The sequence below is a fragment of the Vanacampus margaritifer genome, chromosome 2, assembly GCF_051991255.1.
Source record: "Vanacampus margaritifer isolate UIUO_Vmar chromosome 2, RoL_Vmar_1.0, whole genome shotgun sequence".
NCBI lineage: Eukaryota > Metazoa > Chordata > Actinopteri > Syngnathiformes > Syngnathidae > Vanacampus > Vanacampus margaritifer.
In genome coordinates, this window is record NC_135433.1 from 7,994,171 (window position 1) to 8,018,040 (window position 23,870).

General features: G+C 38.3%; 2 protein-coding genes across 3 annotated transcripts in view; both read right to left on the bottom strand.

Moving 5' to 3' along the window:
• The window catches only part of b4galt2 (UDP-Gal:betaGlcNAc beta 1,4- galactosyltransferase, polypeptide 2), a 124,604-nt gene extending 108,893 nt beyond the window's left edge, over positions 1-15,711 (bottom strand). Inside the window, exon 1 of one of the 2 annotated variants that reach the window (XM_077557841.1) lies at positions 15,310-15,711. The gene's annotated coding sequence lies outside the window, so the exon portion shown is untranslated. Of the gene's footprint in view, positions 1-14,804; positions 14,885-15,309 lie in introns of those variants that run through there. The other variant, XM_077557842.1, reaches the window with a different exon arrangement.
• Positions 15,712-17,226: 1,515 nt separating this feature from the next.
• Positions 17,227-22,285, bottom strand: atp6v0b (ATPase H+ transporting V0 subunit b). The gene is made up of 8 exons (XM_077559282.1): positions 22,004-22,285; positions 20,803-20,851; positions 20,088-20,171; positions 19,816-19,893; positions 19,256-19,325; positions 19,099-19,150; positions 18,755-18,945; positions 17,227-18,252 (listed from the first exon to the last, which is right to left on the bottom strand). The coding sequence occupies exons 1-8, from the start codon at positions 22,086-22,088 to the stop codon at positions 18,226-18,228; spliced, it is 636 nt and encodes a 211-aa protein (XP_077415408.1). The 5' UTR covers positions 22,089-22,285; the 3' UTR covers positions 17,227-18,225.
• Between the last annotated feature and the right edge of the window lie 1,585 nt (positions 22,286-23,870).

Consider the following 23,870-nt stretch of genomic DNA (forward strand, 5'->3'; position numbering starts at 1 on the left):
TATTGCACAATTGCAATTTTACTCGATTGCAATTCCTTTTGTTTCAAGCAGGACAATTTCTTGTTATTTGAGGGACGCTAAATCCAATGAACTTGAGAGTCCTTAAAAATCAATAAAATAATCTTTTCTTTCGAGCAAGAGTATTTTCTGAATGTTTGAAGGACGCTGAACCCATTCAACTTGGTCCCCTGTCTCTACGGCACTTCTAAGTTGTGATCTTTTCGAAAGGGACATCATTTTCTCTATATATGGCGGCTGACTGGTTAGCACGTCCGCCTCACAGTGCAGAGGACGTGAGATCGAGTCCGGGCTTCGGACTTCCTGGGTGGAGTTTGCATGTTCTCCCCATGCTTGCGTGTGTTTTCTCCGGGTACTCGGGTTGTGAGTGTGGATGGTTGTTTGTCTCTGTGCACTGCGATTGGCTGGCAACCAGTTTCGGGGTTGCCAGCTGGGATAGGCTCCAGCACCCCCCCGCGACCCTTGTGAGGACAAGCGGTTAAGAAAATGGACGGGTGAATGTAGATTCTAATTTAGATGATGGTTGAATCAACATTGATATTGTGTGATTTATGGTTGAAAACGTTGACTCAACATTTTATCAACCTTGTGTTTTCTGTATGATTTAAACTTTAAATCTCAACGTATATACTTAAGCTGAACTATGTTTCAACATTGATTTTGCTATCTGGGTGGCCACCACCTAAGAAGTTTTCAAGAAAATGTATTAAAAATGTATCAACTCAATTGCTCCCAAAAACGTATAAATATGTTCTATTTTAAATGTTAAAATTTGTCCCAAATACGTATTTATATGTTTTTTATGCTAGACTAGAACATAAAGAAGGTTTTGATGCAGCCTCAACTGCAAAGAACGGTTGAAGAAATGGTAGTTTTTACACAAACGGCCAACAGGTGGCAGCAGAGCAAAAGATAGCAACCAGGGCCATGTTGGGGAAAAAACTCAATTGCTCACAATTCTAAATAGATTTGTGAATAATGATGAAACTAAACTATATTCTAACGTTAATTGCTGCAAAACATAAACAGATATAAATATACTTTTTTTCCTGATGAAAGAAGAGACTTTAATCTTTCTTTTGGTCGGTTCCATGTTTTTATAGCAATAGAACACAATATTCTGTGGGCCTTGCAAAATCCGTCAAAATCCAGTAAAATAGCCGCCGGGAGTGAAAGGGATTGCTTCTGTGAAAATGGCTGGGAGTGAATAAGTAAAAAAAAAAAAAAAAAAAAAAAAAAACGTGTTGCGACCGGATATACTGCATGTAATGTTAGTTCTTCGTCACTTTGTGGATCGTGAGGCAAGAAGAGACGTAGTAACAGGACTGAGACCTACCCCCTTTCCAACCCCCCTCAGATCCCGCCCCCTGCCGGAGTCCACCCACTCAAGTCGATTTCAAATCCGTGGGAAACACTGAATACCATAAGAGAGGGGCGGGGTCGGGGAGTTGGGCACAGCTTGGGCCACAAACACAACAGATGGACCAACGTGGCACGTCTATTATTATTATTGGTGGATTTCTTTATGATCTGGTTTATCAGTATGACGTCAAATTGGTCGACAATTGACGATAATTATCGGCCACCGATATTATCGTGCATCCCTAATTAACAGCTAAGCCCAGCCTCAATTCAAAGTCAAGTCAAGCGCCAGCTTCAAAATAAAAGCTACGGTGTTGCTAAGGCATTGCTATCTAATGAACGAACGTTGTGGCGGCTGGCTTGCTCGGCTGGCTCTCGGCTAAGTCGCTAACGCTACATTGGGAGATGAGACGGTGGCCAAATGAGTGCTGGAGAGCGTCCGGAGCGCTGCTTCGTCAAAATATGTCCTGATGCGAAAGTGGGACGAGTTGACAGCGGCCCTGGAAAGCTGTGTAGCATGTAGCATGCTAGCTGATCACAGGATGCCGTCATATTTTAAGTCATATTTTTTTATTTAAAAAGTCAATTATATTGTTTTAATAATCTGCTGCTGCTGTTTTAATATGTACCCTAAAAGTGTTTAAGTTCAAGATTTTTCAAACTCGCTCTTTGTTTTTTGTTTTTTTTGTTGTTGTTTTTGGAGAGCTCAGTATTGTTCATTCGGTAATTTTACCGATTTGACATGTCATCATCATTGCTCTCTTTTTTTAAAAAATTTTTACATTTTGTTTTTAAAAAAAAATTTAAATTGTATGTGTATGTGCGTGTGTGCGTGCGTGAAACTCGCTCTTTGGCCGAAAAAAAACTGATAAACTTTTCATTTGTGCAACAGTTACTGAAATACTGAAACGTCAGTTCTTTGAAAGCCCATCGGAGGATTACATGCCTGTCGTGAGAGCGACATCATGACAATAATTGTGTGAGGAGGGGGGAGTACGGAAGGAAAGGGGGGAGACGTAATTTTGATGTGGGTCACGTTGCTTAAGAATCGGGTCATTTGTGGGTCATAAAACATAAATATGCTGCAGGGTTGCAGTGACTAAGTTGCAGTCAGGCTGTAATATAACTGACGTCTGTGCATTTATACAGTCACAGCTAAATGTTACCCAGCATGCATTGCTGAGAATAGTAAGTGGCTGGAGGCATTTATTTACTCAACTGCAGATCATTTTAGCAGAATTATAGCACTAATGATAAACTTTTCCAGTGGGGATCTTTTAGCCAACGAACCGTCCGTTGCAACCAGCGTGTGACTTAAAATAATGACGTGGTCGATACGCCGCCATTATTTTTCCTTCTCGGACGAGCACGCTTGAGACACGCCGTCGCTCGGATGACATGAATCAGACACTCGGCCGCGCGGTGACCTTTCGCTGATCATTAAAGCAAGGAGAGGCCGGCCGGGGCTCCCCCGGTTTACCGTGCGCATCTTTGAATCTCTCATGCGCGCAGGACAAAATGTCACTTGACAACAACAGGCAGAACCCAAAAGTAACCGAAGGATAACAACACGGGCTGGAGTGGAAGTAAAAAATACAACTAAGCGTGGGATGGACATCAACTACTGTACTTTTACTTGGTTGTTTATTTACAGTGCACTAGTTTAACCCTGGAGAACTCACGGGGTCAAATTTGGCCCCTATAAATTTTGCTACTCAGATAACAAAGACCTTTTTTTTTTTTTTTTTTTTTTACAAATTTAACTTCAAAAGTCCAGAGTGCCACTTCTGACCCCTGCATGGGGCCACCTAGTGGATGAATATTGCACTTACATGAGCCAGAGTGGTGGTGACAAGATGGCTAAAATGCAACAAATAAAACCAAAAAATTATATTGTTCAATGTAGCTTTATTATTTTCTTAAATTCTAATAGTTTACTGACAGTTTTTGTTATTCAGATTTTTCGAAATGATACCCCTAAATCCCAAAGGGTCAAATTTCACCCTAATCCTAAACTAGGGAATAAATTGAAAAAAACATTGAAAAAACATATATTTTGGTGTTCAGTGAATTTATAGCAGTCATTTAATGTATAATTCATAATTTTCCAAAGAAGAAAAGGGTTCTTGGGTTCTCCAGGGTTAAATGTACTTATGACTATTCTATTAGGGTCACCAAGTGAGAGAAAGAAAACAAGAAGACATTTAAATATTGAGCGAGATGACTTTAAACGTCATCATGGCGACTTCAAATATTGCCTTGTTTGTTTTTTCTCTCTCAATATGTAGCCATACTGGAGAATCCCTAAGAATGTTTAGGAACGCCTGTTTCCACCCAATGGGATTTGTCAAAGCGCAGACTAAGCTCAACTTCCCAAAGATGTTATTGTAGTAATAATACAAAATAATTTGATACTAAAATAAAACAAGTCTAACTTGACAAACTAATGAAAATAAAAGTAGATAAGCTAAATATATATTTACACAGGTAGTAGGGCTAGATGTAAAATGATGCTGATGATTATTATTATTATCATCATCATTATATGCGATCTCTATTCATGGTCAAAACAATTTTCATCCGGATCTCATCCAAACTGAACCTAGCTAGAATTTATATAGAACATTTAACACATTTGTGTTATTTTATTTGGCAAATAAAATGCATTTACATTACATTTTAGAGAAATGGCATCATATTAAAAATAATTGTGTCCTGAAAATGGATAAATACATTTTTAAGAATTTTTTTTTTTTAATTTTTAGGAAAGTCAAAATATAACAATATCTGACTGATATTTCGGTTACAGGTGTTTTTAGTATTTTTGTAGCTACTTGAGAGTCACAATATGACACAATGCAGTTGTATCCCAATCAAAACGGAGAATTATTATCTTTGTTTGGTTGAATTTTGGATGCGGTCTTTGTATTGCGCAGGTGTACCAAATCAAGAATCCGCCTGGAGGAAAGACGGAATGAATCGAAGAGCAGCGGTTAGCAACGAAAAAAGAGGAAAGCGTCTCCAACCTCTGACCTCCTCTTCTGTACCGTAATCTTCTGGCGCAAAAGGACAAATTAATATCATGCGTGTGCGTTGACAACTGCTTTGTTTTTATTGAATTTTACTCACATGGCAAAAACACTTGTTTCCTACCAAACTAACAAAAAATACTGAGAACTGTTGCAACATATTATATACTGTAGAAGAGGTATGCTTGTATTATAAAGTAAATAAACACAGAATCATGTTATTTCTTAATCATCAAAAGAATCATATTAAAGAGAAATAATAAACACCCGACTTAATGCCAGTGGGTCCATTTAACTGACCAAAGCCCGTGCCCGAATGTGTTACTGTAACTACAAAGGCAAAAAAAAATGCAATAAAATAAAAATAAAAACAGCAATGAGCACAAAAAAAAGAAGCAGCAGCACAGAGATGAAAAGAGCCGAGTGAAAAGGAAACGGGACTCAAGAGAGAACAAAACACAACAAGGGTTCTTTGAGCACAACACTTAATTGCCTCTCAGTCGTCTTACGGTCTGAAGGAGGTCGGGGGCTCTTGAAAAGACATCCGACGGCTGCTCTTCGCCCTGCTCGTTGTTGCACGTCATCGCACAGCAAGAGCCGCAAGTTCAAACATCAACTTTGGAAAAGAAATGTGCTTTTAAAGTCACACAGAACTACGTAGACTGGTAATTCCAAAATTTGCTGAAGTCTAACAAGTTTAGTTGGTGAAGGGAAAATAACCATGGTTTGATATGTCCTCATGTAACCTCTTATATAAGGATATGTTGTTGTCCTGAACTGTTGTACGAATCCAGGTGCCCAACAATTTGTAAATAAAGGGCGGAATCAGCCTGGGAGTGAATGCCTTGTTTATACTACAGTCCTCCCTGCTTTGCAAACATGTTTTCGAGGGTGCCTGGGAGAGGGTTTGGCCAGCCCGGTTTCTCACGCTCACAACTTTTTGTTAACGAATAAAAGACGGACCGGCACACGGTCCGGGCAGAGTCAGCTGTGGAATACGTACGATTGCCCAGCCGTTAAGCAGCTCGTTTTACCCGGACCGTCGGCTCTCCGGTTTAGTGTCAAGGTAAGCGCTGATGATGATCATATTATGCTGCTTAGCGTTGAAGTGTGTTGATTGCTGTTTGCGGGGAATAAAAGGCACCATTATTCTAGCAAAGTGAGGTGTGTTGATTGCTGTTTGCGGGGAATAAAAGGTACAATTATTCTAGCACAGTACAGGTGTCGATTGCTGTTTGCGGGGAATAAAAGGCACAATTATTCTAGCACAGTATATCAGTCTCTGTGTATTCATTGTTACCGCCGATCACTCACGATCCTGCATAAAAATATAAAGATGAAGTAGTGTTTCCCGCAAAACAGTTGGCCTTACAATAATTGCTGAAGTCACAAATGACTTCACCTTGCAAAAAATTGATAATATAATACAATAATATAAATAACTTAATTGATTCCAAGACTTGAGGAAATTTTACAAGATTAGCTTAAGAGTCTCGTAAGATTTGCTGAGGTTTTGAATGTTTGTGAAGTCGTACAAACCAAAATTCAACCGAACATTTTGGGGAAAATACGCATCTACTATCTCACAGAACTTCATTGACAGACCCCTTCCAAGCATGCCAAAGTCTCACGAGATTTGGCGAAGTCATAAGAGATTTGTTTCAAGAAAAACTTCATTGATAGAGCCTTTTCAAGCCATGTGAAAGTCTCACAAAATTTGCTGAAGTCTCATGAGATTTGCACAAGTTTCTAAAAGCCACTGAAGTCTTACAAACCAGATTTCAACTGCAAGTTTCAAGAAAAATATACTTCCAAAGTCACACATACCTTCACTGAAAGAATCGTCCAAACTGTGGAAGTCTCACTAGATTTGGCGAAGTCTTAAGAGATTTGTAGAAGTTTCTAAAACCCCTGAAGTTGTACAAATCAGAGTTCAGTTGAAAATTTTGAGGTAAAATATGCTTCTAATGTTACCCAGAATTTCACTGATAGACCCCTTCCAAGCCATGTGAAAGTCTCATGGGATTTGGTGAAGTCTTACGAGATTTGCAGAATTTTCTGCACCCACTACAAACCCGAGTTCAAATGCGAGTTTCAAGAAAAACTTAATTGATAGAGCCTTTTCAAGCCATGTGAAAGTCTCACAAAATTTGCTGAAGTCTCATGAGATTTGCACAAGTTTCTAAAAACCACTGAAGTCTTACAAACCAGATTTCAACTGCAAGTTTCAAGAAAAATATACTTCCAAAGTCACACATACCTTCACTGGAAGTGGAAGTCTCACGAGATTTGCTGAAGTCTCACAAGACTGGCACAAGTTTCAAATACCCCTAAAATAGAAATCGCAGTTAAACTGAAAACTTTGGAAAACTACGTCTTTGGTAGCACAGAACTTCGTGGATTCAAGCTTTCAAAATTTGCACAAGTCTCACAAGATTTGTTGAAGACTCATGAGATTTGCTAAAGTCTTGAGTTATGGCCCAAAGTCATATAAACTGAACTTCAACAGAAAATGTCATGATGTCTGCTTCTTTAGTCATACAGGACACCTAGAACCATTCAAGAATTGTAGAAGTTTCGCAAGATTTTCCGAAGACTCACAAGATTAATGTCATCCAAATTGGAGTTCAACTGAAAAAAAAATTGTGTGTGGGGGGCGAGAAAATGAGGCTCTTACATCACAGAACCCTTTTTTTTTCTTCTTCACTTAAAACCTATTAAAAAATCCCATACCGTTCACCTAAGCCAAAGACTTCCAGCCAGAGTCATGAGGCCGTCAGGAGACCCGAGGAAGGACCAAAGAAAAGAAAGGAAAGTGAAATCCAGCACCGACCAGACACCACCCACCAGGCCACCAACCAGAGTCCTTCACCAACCAACACAGAAAACTTAATTGATAGAACCTTACAAGATTTTCATGAGATTTGCTGAAGTCTCGCATGATCTGTCAAAGTCTCAAGAAATTGGTTAAAGTCTCCAAAGCCCTCAAAAGTCATTCAACCAAAACATTTATAGAAAAAAATCTACCTACTAAGTCAGTAACTTTACTGAATTTGCCTTCAAAGATTTGCAGAAGTCTCCCAAGATTAACGGAAATCTCGGATTCCCCAGAAGTCGTCCCAATCACAGTTAAACCTCCATACGAGAGTATCAATTTCTAATGCTGTACCACTGTCAGGCAAAAGTGCCGTCTGGAGCCCGGACCCCCGCTGATGCGAAGTCTTCGCCTCTGATCCAGCTGCTCATTTGGCAGCAGAGCAAAGGGAGTAAATGAAGAGCTTTGGCGGAAGAAGAGGAGGATGGTAGCTCGGAGGAGTGGAGAAAAAGACGAACGCTCCGGCTCCATTTAAACTACGAGCGTCTTTCTGGCCTTTCAGACTTAAGGCCACCGCCGTCCAATTATGCACTCCGCGGCTGTCCATTTGATCAGCCTTTGTCCTTCACGCTCTGGACTGAATAGCCCATGTTAGAAAGGCTGTTTAGCCACTCGAGTGTAAAAACAACCCGAGTGATGTGATGCTGAATAGTACAGTAAATGCAAGGAAGGGTAAAAATTGAAATTTAATGTAGAGCTGGAAGGCTGTCTGACGTCTGGACGGTAACATGTTTTTTTATGGCTCCAATGTGATTTTAGATCAAATGTAATGGTTGCTTACTAGTTATTTATTCATGGTCAAATGACATTTTGGACAACAGAAATTAAACGATTAGAAATAATATCCCGGAACAGGAAAAACAGCATGCTAGCACATTCTGGCTAACACTTTTCCACCCGAAATGTTTTTATTTTATTATTTTTTTTGTTATGGTTTCTTTTCATCAGGATTAATAGCTATATATCTTGACCAAAAGTGGAACCTGGCCAGGTTTTCACTTGTCTTAGTGCAGTTAGCAATTGTTGGCTAGGAACACTAACCGCTTTTCCGTGGCAGCTAGCTAGCTAGCTCCCTCAAGGAGTTTACTAAGGCTGGAAACTTGTACACAATTTGGACAGCTGGACAGCATCCCGTCGCTGAGTTCTGTCTAAGGCATTCGTACACGCTCATTGTTACAGTTGTATGTTTATGTGCTGTATAACAGCATTAAACCATTTTGGTTGTTGGCCCTGACTCATGTTGTTGTGTCCCTGCCAACTGCATATTCCTGATCTAATAAGATCATTTTCAATGATTAGTTATCATTTAATTTATATCGTATTATCTACGCCTTTAAAAGGGTATTGTGTATTTACTTTTTTATGTATTTTAACAGTATAAAATATAACTTAATATTTAATATTTTCCAGGCTTTATAGCTTGCTGTAAGCAGTAAAAAGATACGTGATGACTGATCAATTTAAGTGGACAAAAATCAATATATTGAATATTAAAAAAGCAAGAATGTGTTGATGTCATCGTATTTTTATGAAATTTGTACTGTGCCGGTTGGTCCAGAGTCACTGAACTTTCGGTTAACCAATAAATCCACGCAGTGACCTCGGGCCAGAAAAACCTGATATACTATTAAGTGTCCTGAAATGCTAATTTAATTTATTATTATTATTATTATTATTATTATTATTATTATTATTAATGATCACTATCATTATTGCTGACTTATTATTAGGATGGGTGAGTAGTACCGATACCAGGTATCAGTATTGGGCCGATGTCTGCAATATTTCAAGGTATCAGGTACTCACGGAGGCTGTCGATACCTGCCACCAACACTTAAAGGTATAATCCGACGGATTTGCTTTGGCCTGTCCAGGACGTTTCTGGGCGGAGACTCAATGTTTTCCTTCCAGCCAAGTCATGCAGGCAAGCGACGATCAGTGGCGTATGCAAATTAACAGAACAAACTGAAATAATCCACATAATAAACAAAAAGTCCCCGACATGCTCAGCCACATACGCCCACGCAAAGTACGGATGATTAACATGATTGCTGCTCTCACCAGTTAATAATGATGGCCACTACTTGTACAAAAGAAATAAACAACTCCTAGAATTAATCAGTAGAGTAAATAAAACGTCCAGCACGCTCAGTTACACGCCATGCCATTGAACCTTTTCACAGTTATTCTTTATAACTGCCACCTTGCGCGATAGAAATAAACAGAAGCAGGGCAAAATTAATCCACAAATGGGCAAAGTTGCAAAATACAGCATTGAATATTGAAGTAAAGGCTGTGTGGTCCAGTACAATGCAGGTTTGTGCAGATAAAAAAAAAAATGTCTATTGAATCATGTCTAATGTATCACACGCGCTCAGCTAATTGTGTGTTATTCTTTCTATCAGCACCCCGAGAGGAACGCGCTGACTCCAATCAACTCCATCTATCAGGCATCAGTGTTTCAGAGCGCTCAAGCTGTGACCCTCCGTCTGTAATTAAATCCCCTCGACGGCACGAGCGCCTCTCCGCTATCTGATGAGTGATAGCGCAGGCGTTGGCGGCCGACGAATGAGCGCCGATATTGCCTGGCCTCGCCTGGCCGCGCACGAGAGCGTCGAGGTTCATAGGTCAAACCCCCGCGGCTCACGTCGCACTACAACTGACACCATAAAGTCAAGTCCTGACAATCTCTACTGCAATGCAACATGCCTCAACTAGTTCTAGTGATTCTTCAAATAGTAAGTACTTTTACTTTACTTTTTACACTTAACTCATTCACTGCCATTGACGGCTATAGACGTCAAAAATTCATTTTAACTATTTTATTAGTTTTACACTGTTTCGACGAGTATGAAAACCCCCCAAAAAACAATATATATAGATATAAAATTAGTGATTAATTGTGAGTTAATTATTGAAGTCATGTGATTAATTACAATTTAAAAATAGTTATCGCCTGACGCGATTAAAAAAAAGATTATTAAAAATTAGGGGCGTCAGGCGATTCCATTTTTAATTGTAATTAATCGCATGACTTCACTAGTTAACTCCAGATTAATCACAAATTTTATATCTGTTCTAAATGTACAATAAAAAATTTTTAGGTTTTCACACTCTTGTTAACAAAAGTGGAAAAAAATGTTAAACTAATAGAAATAGTTAAAATGAATTTTTGACGTCTATAGCCGTCAATGGCAGAGTAATCTTTTTTTTTTTTATACAAATAATAAATAAAATTCCAACCAAAACTTTGTCAGAAAAAAAAAGATAAACATGAAAACAACAAAGCAGCACGGTTGCCTAGCACGTTGGCATGGATTAGCATGTCAACGATTAGCATCTAAAAGTCAGCTGGGATGTGCTCCCGCTCGCCCTCAACCCTAATGAGAAGAAACTAGAAATAATCCACAGAGTAAAATAAATAACACAAGGTAAATACGAGCACAGGAGCAATATAAAAAAAAATCTACAAAGTAAGAAAAACATGTAATGTATGTATAGAGTATTTCTAATAATTCTTTGAGCGCATTTGACCTGAATTGTTGTCAACGGGAAACAAAACAAGGAGGGCCAGCGACGGAATTGTCATCAACTATGTTTTTTAAATGGGAATGGCCGGAGAAATATCTTGCCCAGCTCTGGTTTGATCATTAAGGTGGGAAAGTAAACAAAAAAAAATCAACTATGGCCAGCGGGTAGCAGCATTGGGTCTCTTTTGGATGAAGACAGCAACAGCAAATTAAGAAAAAATCCAAGGCAAGCTTGTTCACACTCGGTCACGTGTGTGCACTGTGCATACAATTAAAGTGATTTGACCTCTTGCCAATGGGGTAGATGCCACGGACTTCCAACTTCCGGGTTTCACACATCAGCGTCGTTTTATGGCCACTGATGGCCGCGTTCCAACACTCGCACCCCCACCCCTGCGTCCCCCAACCGTGTGTCTCAACTCTCTGAAATGCTTCGGACAACCGAGACAGACACATTACACACTCGCACCCGTCGAAGGGCCCGCGCAACCGGGGGGCACAAAGGCCGAAGCGCAAGAACGCGGCCTACATGTCGCAAACAGGAAACAGAAACAAAGCCGATGTGTGAAAACCAGGAAGTTGAAAGTCCCGCCTCCTCCATGGCATATACCCCATTAAATGGTAACTTCCACCTAAAAATAATCCACATTCAAAAAAGGGCACAGTAAGCACAAAAACATATGCAATGCAATGCATGTCTGACATGAATAATGCAGTCGCTTTTTTTGCTTTGACCAACTCAAAATAATCCGCAAAGACAAAAATAAGATACAAGAACACCCCCAGACTTGAGCATGTACAAATAATTAACATGATTGCTCCTGCTGCGAGTTAATCAAGATAACCCCCCCACACCTAGCACAATGGAAATAAACAGAATCAATTTATCCACAAATGACACCCCCCCAAAAAAACTGCCATGGCATGGTCAATGACGCACAGTCACAGGCACTTAATGTTTGTGCTGCTTAATGTGACAACTCTTCTCACCATTTATTCACGTTAACCACCACCTTGCACAATTGAAATAAATAGACTGACTCAAAACAATCCACAGAACAAAAAGTCTTGGGCAAACTTGGTCTGTGTGTGTGTGTGTGTGTGTGTGTGTGTGTGTGTGTGTGTGTGTGTGTGTGTGTGTGTGTGTGTGTGTGTGTGTGTGTGTTTGTTTGTTTGTGTGCGTGTGTAATTAACATAATCACTCCTTTCGTCTGTTTTTTTTGTCAGGATAACTGCCACGTTGCAGAATGGAAATTAATAGAATGCGCGAAATTATCCCAAAAATAAATCCATGTCACACTTGGTCACACACTTTATCAATTAACATGATTTTGACAGTCATCTTTTCCAACAGAAACAAGAGAATGACTTGAAATAATCCACAATCGAAAAACCCATGTACTGTATATTGGATTGACTTCTAATTACTATTATGCAATCACCTCCTTTCACCAGTTATTTGTACTAACTGCCCCTTTGCAGAATGGAAAAAAAATAAAGTCTTGAAATAATCCACATAGTCTAAAAAATCTTGGGCATACTCCGTTACATGCACATGTGTATGATAAACCTGATTATCCCTGTTCCCAGGTAACCATAACACCACCTTGCACAATGGAAATAAACAGACCGACTCGAAATAATCCACAGAGTACAAAAACTCTTGGGCACATGTGCATGTTTGTAACTAACACAATCGTTCCTCTCATCTGTTTTTTAGGATAATTGCCAACTCAAGAAAGGATTAAATAATCCACAAATTAAAAAACAACAACAACAAAAAAGTCCATGTCGTGCTTGGTCACACTGCCAATTAACGTGACTATGCCTCTTGCCAGTTATTATTCATGATAAATTACTGTCATCTTGACCAACAGAAACACGAGAACAAGTCAAAATAATCCACAGTTTTACAATTAATACTCCTTTTGTCATTTACTTGTGATAATTGCCATTTTGCACAATGAAAACAAAACACAACGACTTGAAATAATCCAAAAGGTACCGGTCATACTCGGTCACATGCGATCTGATCATTCTTTTTGTCAGCTAACAATGATCACACCACCTTGCACAATGGAAATGAACAGACCGACTCGAAATAATCCACAGAGTACAAAAACTCTTGGGCAACCTTGGGCACATGTGCATGTTTGTAACTAACACAATCGTTCTTCTCATCTGTTTTTTAGGATAATTACCAACTCAAGAAAGGATTAAATAATCCACAAATTAAAAAACAACAACAACAACAAAGTCCATGTCGTGCTTGGTCACACTGCCAATTAACGTGACTATGACTCTTGCCAGTTATTATTCATGATAAATTACTGTCATCTTGCCCAACAGAAACACGAGAACAAGTCAAAATAATCCACAGTTTTACAATTAATACTCATTTCGTCATTTACTTGTGATAATTGCCATTTTGCACAATGAAAACAAAACAGAACGATTTGAAATAATCCAAAAAGTACTGGTCATACTCGGTCACATGCGATCTGATCATTCTTTTTGTCAGCTAACATTGATCACACCACCTTGCACAATGGAAATGAACAGACCGACTCGAAATAATCCACAGAGTACAAAAACTCTTGGGCAACCTTGGGCACATGTGCATGTTTGTAACTAACACAATCGTTCTTCTCATCTGTTTTTTAGGATAATTGCCAACTCAAGAAAGGATTAAATAATCCACAAATTAAAAAAATAATAATAATCCATGTCATGCTTGGTCACACTGCCAATTAACGTGACTATGCCTCTTGCCAGTTATTATTCATGATACATTACTGTCATCTTGCCCAACAGAAACACGAGAACAAGTCAAAATAATCCACAGTTTTAAAATTAATACTCCTTTCGTCATTTACTTGTGATAATTGCCATTTTGCACAATGAAAACAAAACAGAACGACTTGAAATAATCCAAAAAGTACCGGTCATACTCGGTCACATGCGATTTGATCATTCTTTTTGTCAGCTAACATTGATCACACCACCTTGCACAATGGAAATGAACAGACCGACTCGAAATAATCCACAGAGTACAAAAACTCTTGGGCAACCTTGGGCACATGTGCATGTTTGTAACTAACACAATCGTTCCTCTCATCTGTTTTTTAGGATAATTGCCAACTCAACAAAGGATTAAATAATCCACAAATTAAAAAACAACAAAAAAGTCCATGTCGTGCTTGGTCACACTGCCAATTAACGTGACTATGCCTCTTGCCAGTTATTATTCATGATAAATTACTGTCATCCTGCCCAACAAAAACACGAGAACAAGTCAAAATAATCCACAGTTTTACAATTAATACTCCTTTCGTCATTTACTTGTGATAATTGCCATTTTGCACAATGAAAACAAAACAGAACGACTTGAAATAATCCAAAAAGTACTGGTCATACTCGGTCACATGCGATCTGATCATTCATTTTGGCAGCTAACATTGATCACACCACTTTGCACAATGGAAATAAACACGACACCTAGAATGGAAATTAATAGAATGCACGAAATTATCCAAAAAAGAAGTCCATGTCACACTTGGTCACACACTATATCAATTAACATGATTTTGACAGTCAACTTTTCCAACAGAAACAAGAGAATGGCTTGAAATAATCCACAATCAAAAAAAACATGTACTGTATATTGGATTGACTAGTTGCCATTTTGTACAATGAAAACAAAACAGAACGACTGGAAATAATCCCAAAAGTACCGGTCATACTCGGTCACATGCAATCTGATCATTCTTTTTGTCAGCTAACATTGATCACACCACTTTGCACAATGGAAATAAACACGACAACTAGAAATAATCCACTCGAAAGTGCTTTACTGTGTATCGCTTTCTATGGGGGCAACTGCTTTGCTTCCACCAATAGAAAGGACAACTCAGAAGTCAACCGTGTAGTATTTCAACTGTGCTCCTCCTGAATGTTATTATAAACGCATCAAATAGTTCAGTGACTTACAGCACCGCTCCGGTCCCTCTCTGAAGAGATACTGTGTCAGAAATGAGAGATGCGTCGGATTGGATTACCATCCTCTCTCCCCAGCCCGTGCGGAACTGCCTGCCTGGGTTAAGCTTCATCGTGAGGAAGACCTCCACATCCACATCCATGTTACTCCCCACCACCACCACCAGCATCATCATCTCCTTGGGAAACATGCTGGCCGGACTCCCACAAAACAGACCCCTGGACAAGTCATGATACACTCTACCCCCCACCCCCCCATTCACACATGACTCTATTAAATCAAATATGTCATTATGCAAAATCATGGGAGCTGCAGAGTGGACTTTTGAAGAGCTGGGAGGGCAGCTGTGCAGGAGAGGGAGGCTAGCATGGCGGGTGGAAAAGAGGCAGTTGTGCGGGGTGGCTGTGCAGGAAACAACAAAAGAATTGGCACCTCCAAAAAAAAAAGGTGAAAATGGAGCGAAATAAAAAGGCACAAAGGAAACGCAGGGCTGCTTACCTTGATTTTGTCAGGCGAATACTTGCATCTTTGTGTCTTCCTTGTAGCACATCGTATTGGAAAATGTAAATTTAAAAAAAAAAAGAAGAAAAAAGAACAATATTATTGTGAGAAGTCGATTTTCCACCCAATTTGGATATCTACTCGCTTATGATGTCGGGGGGGAAAATGTGGAAAATAAATAAATAAAGAAGCAGGTGTTGTTTAGCTAGCGTCAACCGTATCCGCCGCGTCGTCGGCGTTCAAGCGAAAAGGAGGTGAGTAGAGAGGCGACGTCCTCATGGTTTTGCCGTCATTTTGTGGAGGCTTTTGGACAAGGCAACAAAAACAAAAAGCGAAGGAAAGGAGGAAGGATGGAAGGATGCTCCTCTTCCTCTCTCCAGCAGTTCCCTCTGCTCCGCTTTCACTCACTACGGAAGCCCGAGGAGAAAGCGAAGGGAAAAAGAATCGCCTTTTGTCCTACCCTGTAATTATTTTTATTTTTCAATATACTTTAACATTTATGTTTACTCTCGGACCGTGGCTATCAAGAAATTAAAGTGTTTGTTTATATATTAAAAATGCCTAAATCGGTGCACTGATCGACAATCATTTCATAACCATTTGATTAATACTTTAATTAACATAATGGAATTACGTGATGATATTGAAACGTATAATAAATTTGATATTAAAATGTTAAACTAATTGGTAGAATTTAAGTCAACAAACATGATTGAAATATGAAAAATTCTAACTATATAAATTTAAAATAACTGAAAATTACTTTTACAGACAGATATAGATGTCAAATAATGATATGAATGATAATTAAAATGTATAAAGTGATTTTGACCCCGCATGTTCAAATGCCAGATATTTGTGATATTAAAAAAATTAGACAAGGGGTAAACTCTTTAATAAAAGTTTTTCCACCATTTACCTAGCCAACTCAATTGAGGAGAAAAACGTACATATATATATACAACAGCGATAACGTGGTTTATTATATAACTGTAAAGAGGTTTTATGTGTTCAGAATTTACCAACCCTAAGGACATTCCAGCTGTTCAAGTAGTCTGTGTGGCGGCAACTTCCACAAAAGGAGATCAAATGTACCATTCAAGAGAATGGAACAAAAGAATGTTAAATGCATTAAACATACAATACAAAATAGTGAAGACAGCCAGTCTGGCTTCTACTTGAAATCCATCCATCCATTTTCTTGACCGCTTTTCCTCACAATGGTCGCGGGGGTGCTGGAGCCTATCCCAGCTGGCTTCGGGCAGTAGGCGGGGTACACCCTGAACTGGTTGCCAGCCAATCGCAGGGCACACAGAGACGAACAACCATACTCACAATCACACCTATGGACAATTTGGAGTGTTCGATTAACCTGCCATGCATGTCTTTGGAATGTGGGAGGAAACCGGAGTACCCGGTGAAAACCCACGCAAGCACGGGGAGAACATGCAAACTCCACCGAGGAAGGCCGAAGCCCGGACTTGATCTCACGTCCTCCGCACTGGGAGGCGGACATGCTAACCAGTCACCCACCGTGCTGCCTCTACTTGAAATCAATAAATAAATAGTCACGAAAAGAGTACTAGAACATTTTAACGTTGGATTTAATCAGAGATAGGTAGAGCTAAGTGGAGACTGAAAAAAGTTCTTATAAATTAAAATGCATCCTAGATACTTCCTACGTGATTAATATAGCGAACGGGCCCTTTAAATATAAGATGAGGATGTGTGTATTTGTATATCGATTTACTATGATTATTTTTTTTATTGTACACAGTGAGAAATTATAGCGTTCCATTGCGTCCACATCAATACTAGTACGTTATCCTTGTGCCACCTAGAGGTTTCATCATAACACTGCACAATTCGACTGATGTCTGGCGTAGCACAAGTAAAACAAGCCAAGAGGGGAGATTGTGATTGGATAGTTTTATTTTACACCCGCAAACATTTATGAGGACGCAATGAACGGTTTCCTATTTTTTATTGGACATTTACTTTCTTGCCACCATCACGTCAACATAATTACACACAGATTAGCAACCAACAAAAATACAGGCATTTTCCTTCGGGGTTCATATCGGTGAGTGGGAGGGGAAATCACATTTGTAACATTTATGACAATTAAATCCATGTTAATATTTTTTTCACAACTTTAGGGTAATAATTACAAGTAGATTTGTAGTTTAGCTAACCTGGTATGTCAGACTGATATATCGTACATCATTTCACCACAAGCTTTAATAAAGAAGCAATGAACAGGTTATGGAATGTTACAATTACAATAAATGAAGACAATAACAGTGCTTAAAAAAACAAAACAAAAACATACATTGACACGGGGGGGGGTTTGGAACACAATTAAAAGCAATTTTATATTTAAAGGTAACATGTTTTTATATGCTCACCTGTAGTATAATAATATAATTCATATCAGTCACTCCGTGAGACATTGTCGATTGAAAAGGATCTCAAAATCTAAATTGTCCTATTTTTCCCTGCGGATACCAAAACAATCCAATAAAAAGTCAAAGGCTTTGTGTCATGTGATGGATGACGAAATTTCATTCGGAAAGCGTTCCAGGGGGCGCTACTGAGTAAACTGGTCTGACAGGCCAGGCAACAACAATGAACACAACGTTCAAGTTCATGCGTCACAGGAAGAAAAAAAAAACACACACATCCAAAACACACACACACACACACACACACACACAGAGAGACAAATATGTTCAAATACTCTATAGTGTCATTTTCAACCATCATTCATAAAGAGTGTGAGGAAACAGTTGTTCTCCTTGAAATGACAATTAAAGACAATATGCGGCAAATTGAACATTTAAATAATTTACGGTGCATTATTTACACATCTTAATTTTTCCAGCGGTGTTGTCATCATCCTCTTGTCCTCTTCTAGTCGCCCATCTTTACTTTTGACGTCTTCGGGGGAGGAGGAAATATACAAGTGTCAATAACAACGATATAGTGTTAGTTTTCTATTTAATTTAGGTGAACTAATGAATACACACACACATACAAAATAAATAAATAAAAAAATAAAATAAAAAAAGAGAGAGCAATGATGATGACATGTCAAATCGGTAAAATTAGCAAATGAACAATACTGAGCTCTCCAGGAAAAAAAAAAAAATCTATTTAATTTTGACCTGGAGCAAAAAAGTTAGATTGCTAGATTTAACACACAATGGTAAACCAAAAAAAAAAAAAGAAAAGATTTTTTTATTTATTTATTTATTTTATTTTTTTTAAAGGAGAGCAATGATGATGTCAAATGGAATGAACAATACTGAGCTCTCCTTAGGAAAAAAAAACAAAACGATTTAACACACAATGGTAAACCAAAAATCCATTTGAATCCTGTCCGAGGTTTAGCATCACAATTCAATTCCATTCCATTCAATTTCTCAATAGTGCCGCTCACCTGCAAGATGGCCACAATGACACCGAAGAGGCCGATGGCGCTGCCGAAGATCTCCACGATGAGGATCTTGACGAAGAGGCTGGCGTTTTGGGCGTCGGCCAGCGCCGCCCCGCTGCCAACGATGCCCACGCAGATGCCGCAGAAGAGGTTGGAGAAGCCCACCGTCAGGCCGGCGCCGAACATCGAGTAGCCTGCACACACACAAAGACAAACATGGCTTGTTGGTTTCAATGCAATGTTTAGCCACGACAAACTTTTTGTGAACAAAAGGACTGATGAAAATAGGCTCTCCTGTGAGTCACTTTCATTTCATATCCACCATTTTGTCAGTTGTACGTTCTTACCAGCTTGGTAGTTCCTTGCCCCGATGGTCTCTGGAGTTGTTCCGCTGAAATTCTGAAAGATTATACAAATCATATTCAGAAATCAGAAGCATTTTAGATTTTTACTTTACATTTCATAGCTAGCTAGCTACATAGGCACGTGGAATATGAAGTTTACCTCAGCCATGTTACTGATGACAATGGCCATGATGATGCCATAGATTGCAACAGCTTCGCAGAAAATGATGCTACAAAAAAACAGCAAAAAAAAATATTGAATTAACTATCTGAAAATATGAAAAGTATGTTTAGTTTTTATGAAAAACCTACAGTAATATAAATGTAATTGATATCAAAATATATATTTTATCGAAAAGCCTAATATGATTTTTTTTTAAAATGAATTAAAATAAATTAAACAAGTCAAATTATATCGAAATTTTATTTTTAAAAACTTCAAATTTTATGCTAAAAATTGTAAAGAAACAAATAAGTATGAAAATATTAAAAAAAAAAAAAATGAAATTCAAATAAAAACAATTTTTTTGAAAGTAATATTTGTGTAATCAAATAAAACATTGCAAATTTTACAGATTAATTTTTTTTAATGTACAATTTTACACCATTGTCACCTCAACCAATGCTTTTAAAATTTAACATTAGAATATCAACAAGGTGCTTGTCCACAAAAAAACGTGTTTCAGGTCAAACTTAATTCGTTTTTTTTAATGAGCCTACCTGACTAAATTTTTGGTTTTAATGCGAGGAGCCTTGACTCCACCGCCAATAATGCTTGAGCCAGTGATGTAGATTCCCCTGGGAAATAAACACACAACAGCAATAATTAATAATCCCACTACCACTTACACACTAAAAAAAAATCCTTCTTTATGAAACAACTCAAAGATATGCCACTTCCACCATCTCAGAGGATTTTCTTCAAAAGAGGAAACGACTACAAAAATAACAAATTTCCCACATGTGTCACTCGTCATGCGGTCAGTACTCACCAAGCTGCTCCTACTACGGACAGCGAAATGGCCAATCCGATGCCCAGATTGGCCCACATGAAAGGTGACGTTTCTGTGAGGAACCTGCAAAAAAGATATAAACAATTGAGTGTTCTCATCTGATTGAAACCTTGCCCTCGTTTCACTTCTGTGAAGACCACATTAACTCTTTGACTGCCAGACGTTTTCAGAAAAGGGATGCCGTGGGTGCCAGCCGTTTAAAGCATTTTGACTGATCTTTCAAGGTCCACAGAAAATTATGTGTTTGGACTATGGAAACACACATACTACCAAATGAAAGATTGGACTCTCATCTTTTATCAGGAAAAAAAAGTTTGTTTCTACCTTATTCCGTTCTTCAGTAATCCACAATAGAAAATGGTTAGTTTCACCTCTGTTTTGAAACAAACGTCTTTTAACGTCTTTGGCACTCCTCCATAGGATTTTACTAAACGTTATTTAACGTTTTTGGCAGTCAAAGAGTTAATACCCATAAGAAGTGTAGTTAACATGAAGATGTGAGAGCTGCAACAAACAATTGTGTAGCATGTGGGAAGATTGTGGTTTGTCATCAAAACGTCTTTGACAAAAACCCAAGTGAGGATTTACAGATTCGCTGTATGGGGGATAGTCGAGAGTCGGGACCAACATACTCGACTTTATTTACAGAGCACTTTTAAACATGTACATACAAGAAAAAGAAAAGGATACTCACCATGCCACATCAAAACGGAATCCTAAATCAAATATTGTATAGCATATACCTGAAAGGAAGAAGACAAGAGGTAGTTAGTATTTATAATCTAGTCAAAAAGTCACATATACAGATTCTTATGAGATGTATTTGCTTTATTCTCAATTCTCATGACTGGTTACTTTGTAGTCTCACTGAAGGCATCAAAACTATGTATCAACTGATATCAAGTTATGTACTTAAAAAAAAAAAGTGAAATAACTGAAAACATGCTTTATATTATAGATTCTTCAAAATAGCCATCCTTTGCTTTGTTTTTTTTTTTTTTGCATACTCTTGGCATTCTTACCTCTGGGAACTCCTTAAAGAAGGTCGGAAAACCCTTTCAGGTGACTTACCTTTTGAAGCTCATTGAAAGAATGCCAAGAATGTGCAAAAAGGTAATCAGCGAAAAGGGTGGGTTTTTATTTATGTATTTAATATTTAAGTACATAACTCCACATGTGTCCATTAGTTGTCGTCATAGTTTTGAAGCCTTCAGTGAGAATCTACAATGTACATAGTCATGAAAATAAAGCAACGTTTTGCATGAGAAGGTGTGTCCAAACTTTTTGGCATGTACTGTAAATGCAGATATGCCGACTAAAGGTGTGATAATTCACTGTGCCATGACAACTGCTACACTTCCGGTATGGGACCAAAATAAATCCGCTCTAGTCAAAATACAGTATAGGAGCATATTTATCTCTCAATTAACATTAAGACGATTTAAAGTATTGCATCACCACATACAGCCCCTTGTCCTCTGCAAAAAAACAACAAAAAACCCAGACAGAACAGTTATGTTAGCACAAATTAGCTACGAGCTAATATTCGCTTCAGTTCGTCGGTGATGACAAACTAATTCGATTTAAAAAACAACAACATTTTTTTATACAAAATCAAAATAAGTTTACTAATTATGCCTCCCGAACGAACTAACAAATCATGAGGAATAAATAAATAATTTTAATTTAGCGATTGCTAGCCATCGCGGGAGCCGACGCAGTGCCTCCCATTGGCCACCAGTATTTAGCCGTATCCCAAACACAGCTGCCAAAGAGGCACACGAAGCGTCAAGCAAACATAATAAAATAATTTAGTGGTTGATATTATTCGAAAATTTCCTTGAATGCACACTTTAATTCATAACTAACTCATTTCAAGGCGCAAACGAGCTTACCGACGACGAGTATTGTGCTCCAGAAGGCCAAAGTGACCCCCGTATAAAGAATGGCGTGTCCGTCCATCATCCACTCCAGCAGCATCGATTCGGCGGTGTGCTAAGTAGATAAGCGAACGAACTTTGGGCTCGGTATCGGAAAACAAAATGCCACTAGAATAAATAAGATTTTTATGAAGTATGATGGCTTAGCCAGCGCTCGTAGGACGCCGATCAGAAGCGTGAAAAGCAGAAGCTAGCCAAAGTCAGCTGATCCAGCTTGACAAGCATGTGACCAGAGGGCCGCGTTCCATTTCGATTTCTCTTCTCACCGTTTTTCTTCACTTTATCGTACACGTTGCGCTTATGTTTCATTTCTTTAAACACTCTTATTATAAAATATTCTTTTTATCCCAATATGTTTAATGAAGTGAAAATATGTGCAGTTTAAATCATTATAAGCGCTCAAAACGACTGGATCCCGGAAGGCTGCGTTCCATATCGGAGTAGGACATCTCCATAGAGTGTTTGAAAATGACACTAGATGTCCCTGTTGTATTTGTTTAGGGTTCAAGACAGCCGCGGACACTGGCACATTTTATAGGCGCAGTGGTCCTCAAATGTACACCAAGTACCCCCTAAAAAATACGTTGCTCTGCAGTATCACCATCATCAGAACACAGTAGTGTAGTTGGCCCAAGTGTCCATTAATGAGGAGGTTTAATTTCCAAGAATCAAAAGTGTTGAGACACTTCTTTTTTCGATATCTTAATTAAATGCCCCCCCCCCCCCCCCCCGGTAGTATATAATTAATAATATATTAGCATCAATTTAATATTATTCTAAGCCAATGCAATATTTATGCACAGTTTGGAGATTAACAGTGCTCTTAAATATAGGGTTTTTTTCTTTATTACATAATGATTGCATCATTATTAAAAATCTAAATTAAAATGTACTGCACATAAAATAACACAACGTTTAAAAAAGATTAAAAGCGAGGCAGTTTTATTTCTACAGCACATTTCTACACACATAAGGCAACTCAATGTGCTTAACACCCACAAGCATCAAAATACACAACAGTTAACGACATTCAGAAGCAAAGCAGAGAAAACTAAAGTAGTTTACAGAAATTACAAAAAAAAAACATACACTGACAATGTTAAAACACATTAACAGAAAACTTTGAAATCATTTAGGAGTAAAGCAAAAGAAATAAGAGTAGTTTTCTAAAAATAATTATAGGGGAAAAACATGATTTAAAAATGTTTTGAAAACCTTAATTACGGAAGCGTATTGCATTTACTTGAAAAAAAAAGGCCTGTTTTTTCCCGTTTTTTTAATTAAAAAAAAAAATCTTTTTTTTTTTTTATATTTATTTCCCTGTTTTTCGGAATCATTTTTCTTCTGTTTTTCTGAATATTTTTTGACAGAAAAAAAAATTCAGTAAAACTGAAAAAAATATTCAGAAAAGAAAAAAAAATACTCAAAAAAACAAAGCAACCTCCAAAAAATTGTCAGAAAAACAGGGTTTTTTTTTTTCCCCCAAGTGAATGCAATACGTTTCCATACTTAATAAACGGTATAGGGGGAAAGCTTTTTTTTTTTTTTTTACTTGGATTTTAAAGCATTTTGGATTTACCAGCCTGTTTTTTCCGCCATCAACCCCACACGGACATGGTATTAGCCCGTGGCCAATGCTAGCTTTGCCCGATACCCACCCACTTCATGTACTCATATGTCGTGCATTAAAGTGTTCCTGTTTGCTGAGGTTTTTTTTCTCTCTCCCAAATCCATACTGTGCTCCCTTTACAGGAACTCAGTCTGGGGTTGTTAAGACCAGCCGCCGCACACCCTTATGTATTTCTTTTCATCACGATGACAA

Excerpts from the sequence above, each read along its gene's own strand:
- atp6v0b (XM_077559282.1), bottom strand. The coding sequence starts at position 22,088 with ATGCTGCTGGAGTGGATGATGGACGGACACGCCATTCTTTATACGGGG. Across the intron at positions 20,852-22,003 it reads GAGCACAATACTCGTCGTCG|GTATATGCTATACAATATTT; the intron begins GTAAGCTCGTTT and ends TCTTCCTTTCAG. Across the intron at positions 20,172-20,802 it reads TTCCGTTTTGATGTGGCATG|GTTCCTCACAGAAACGTCAC; the intron begins GTGAGTATCCTT and ends TCTTTTTTGCAG.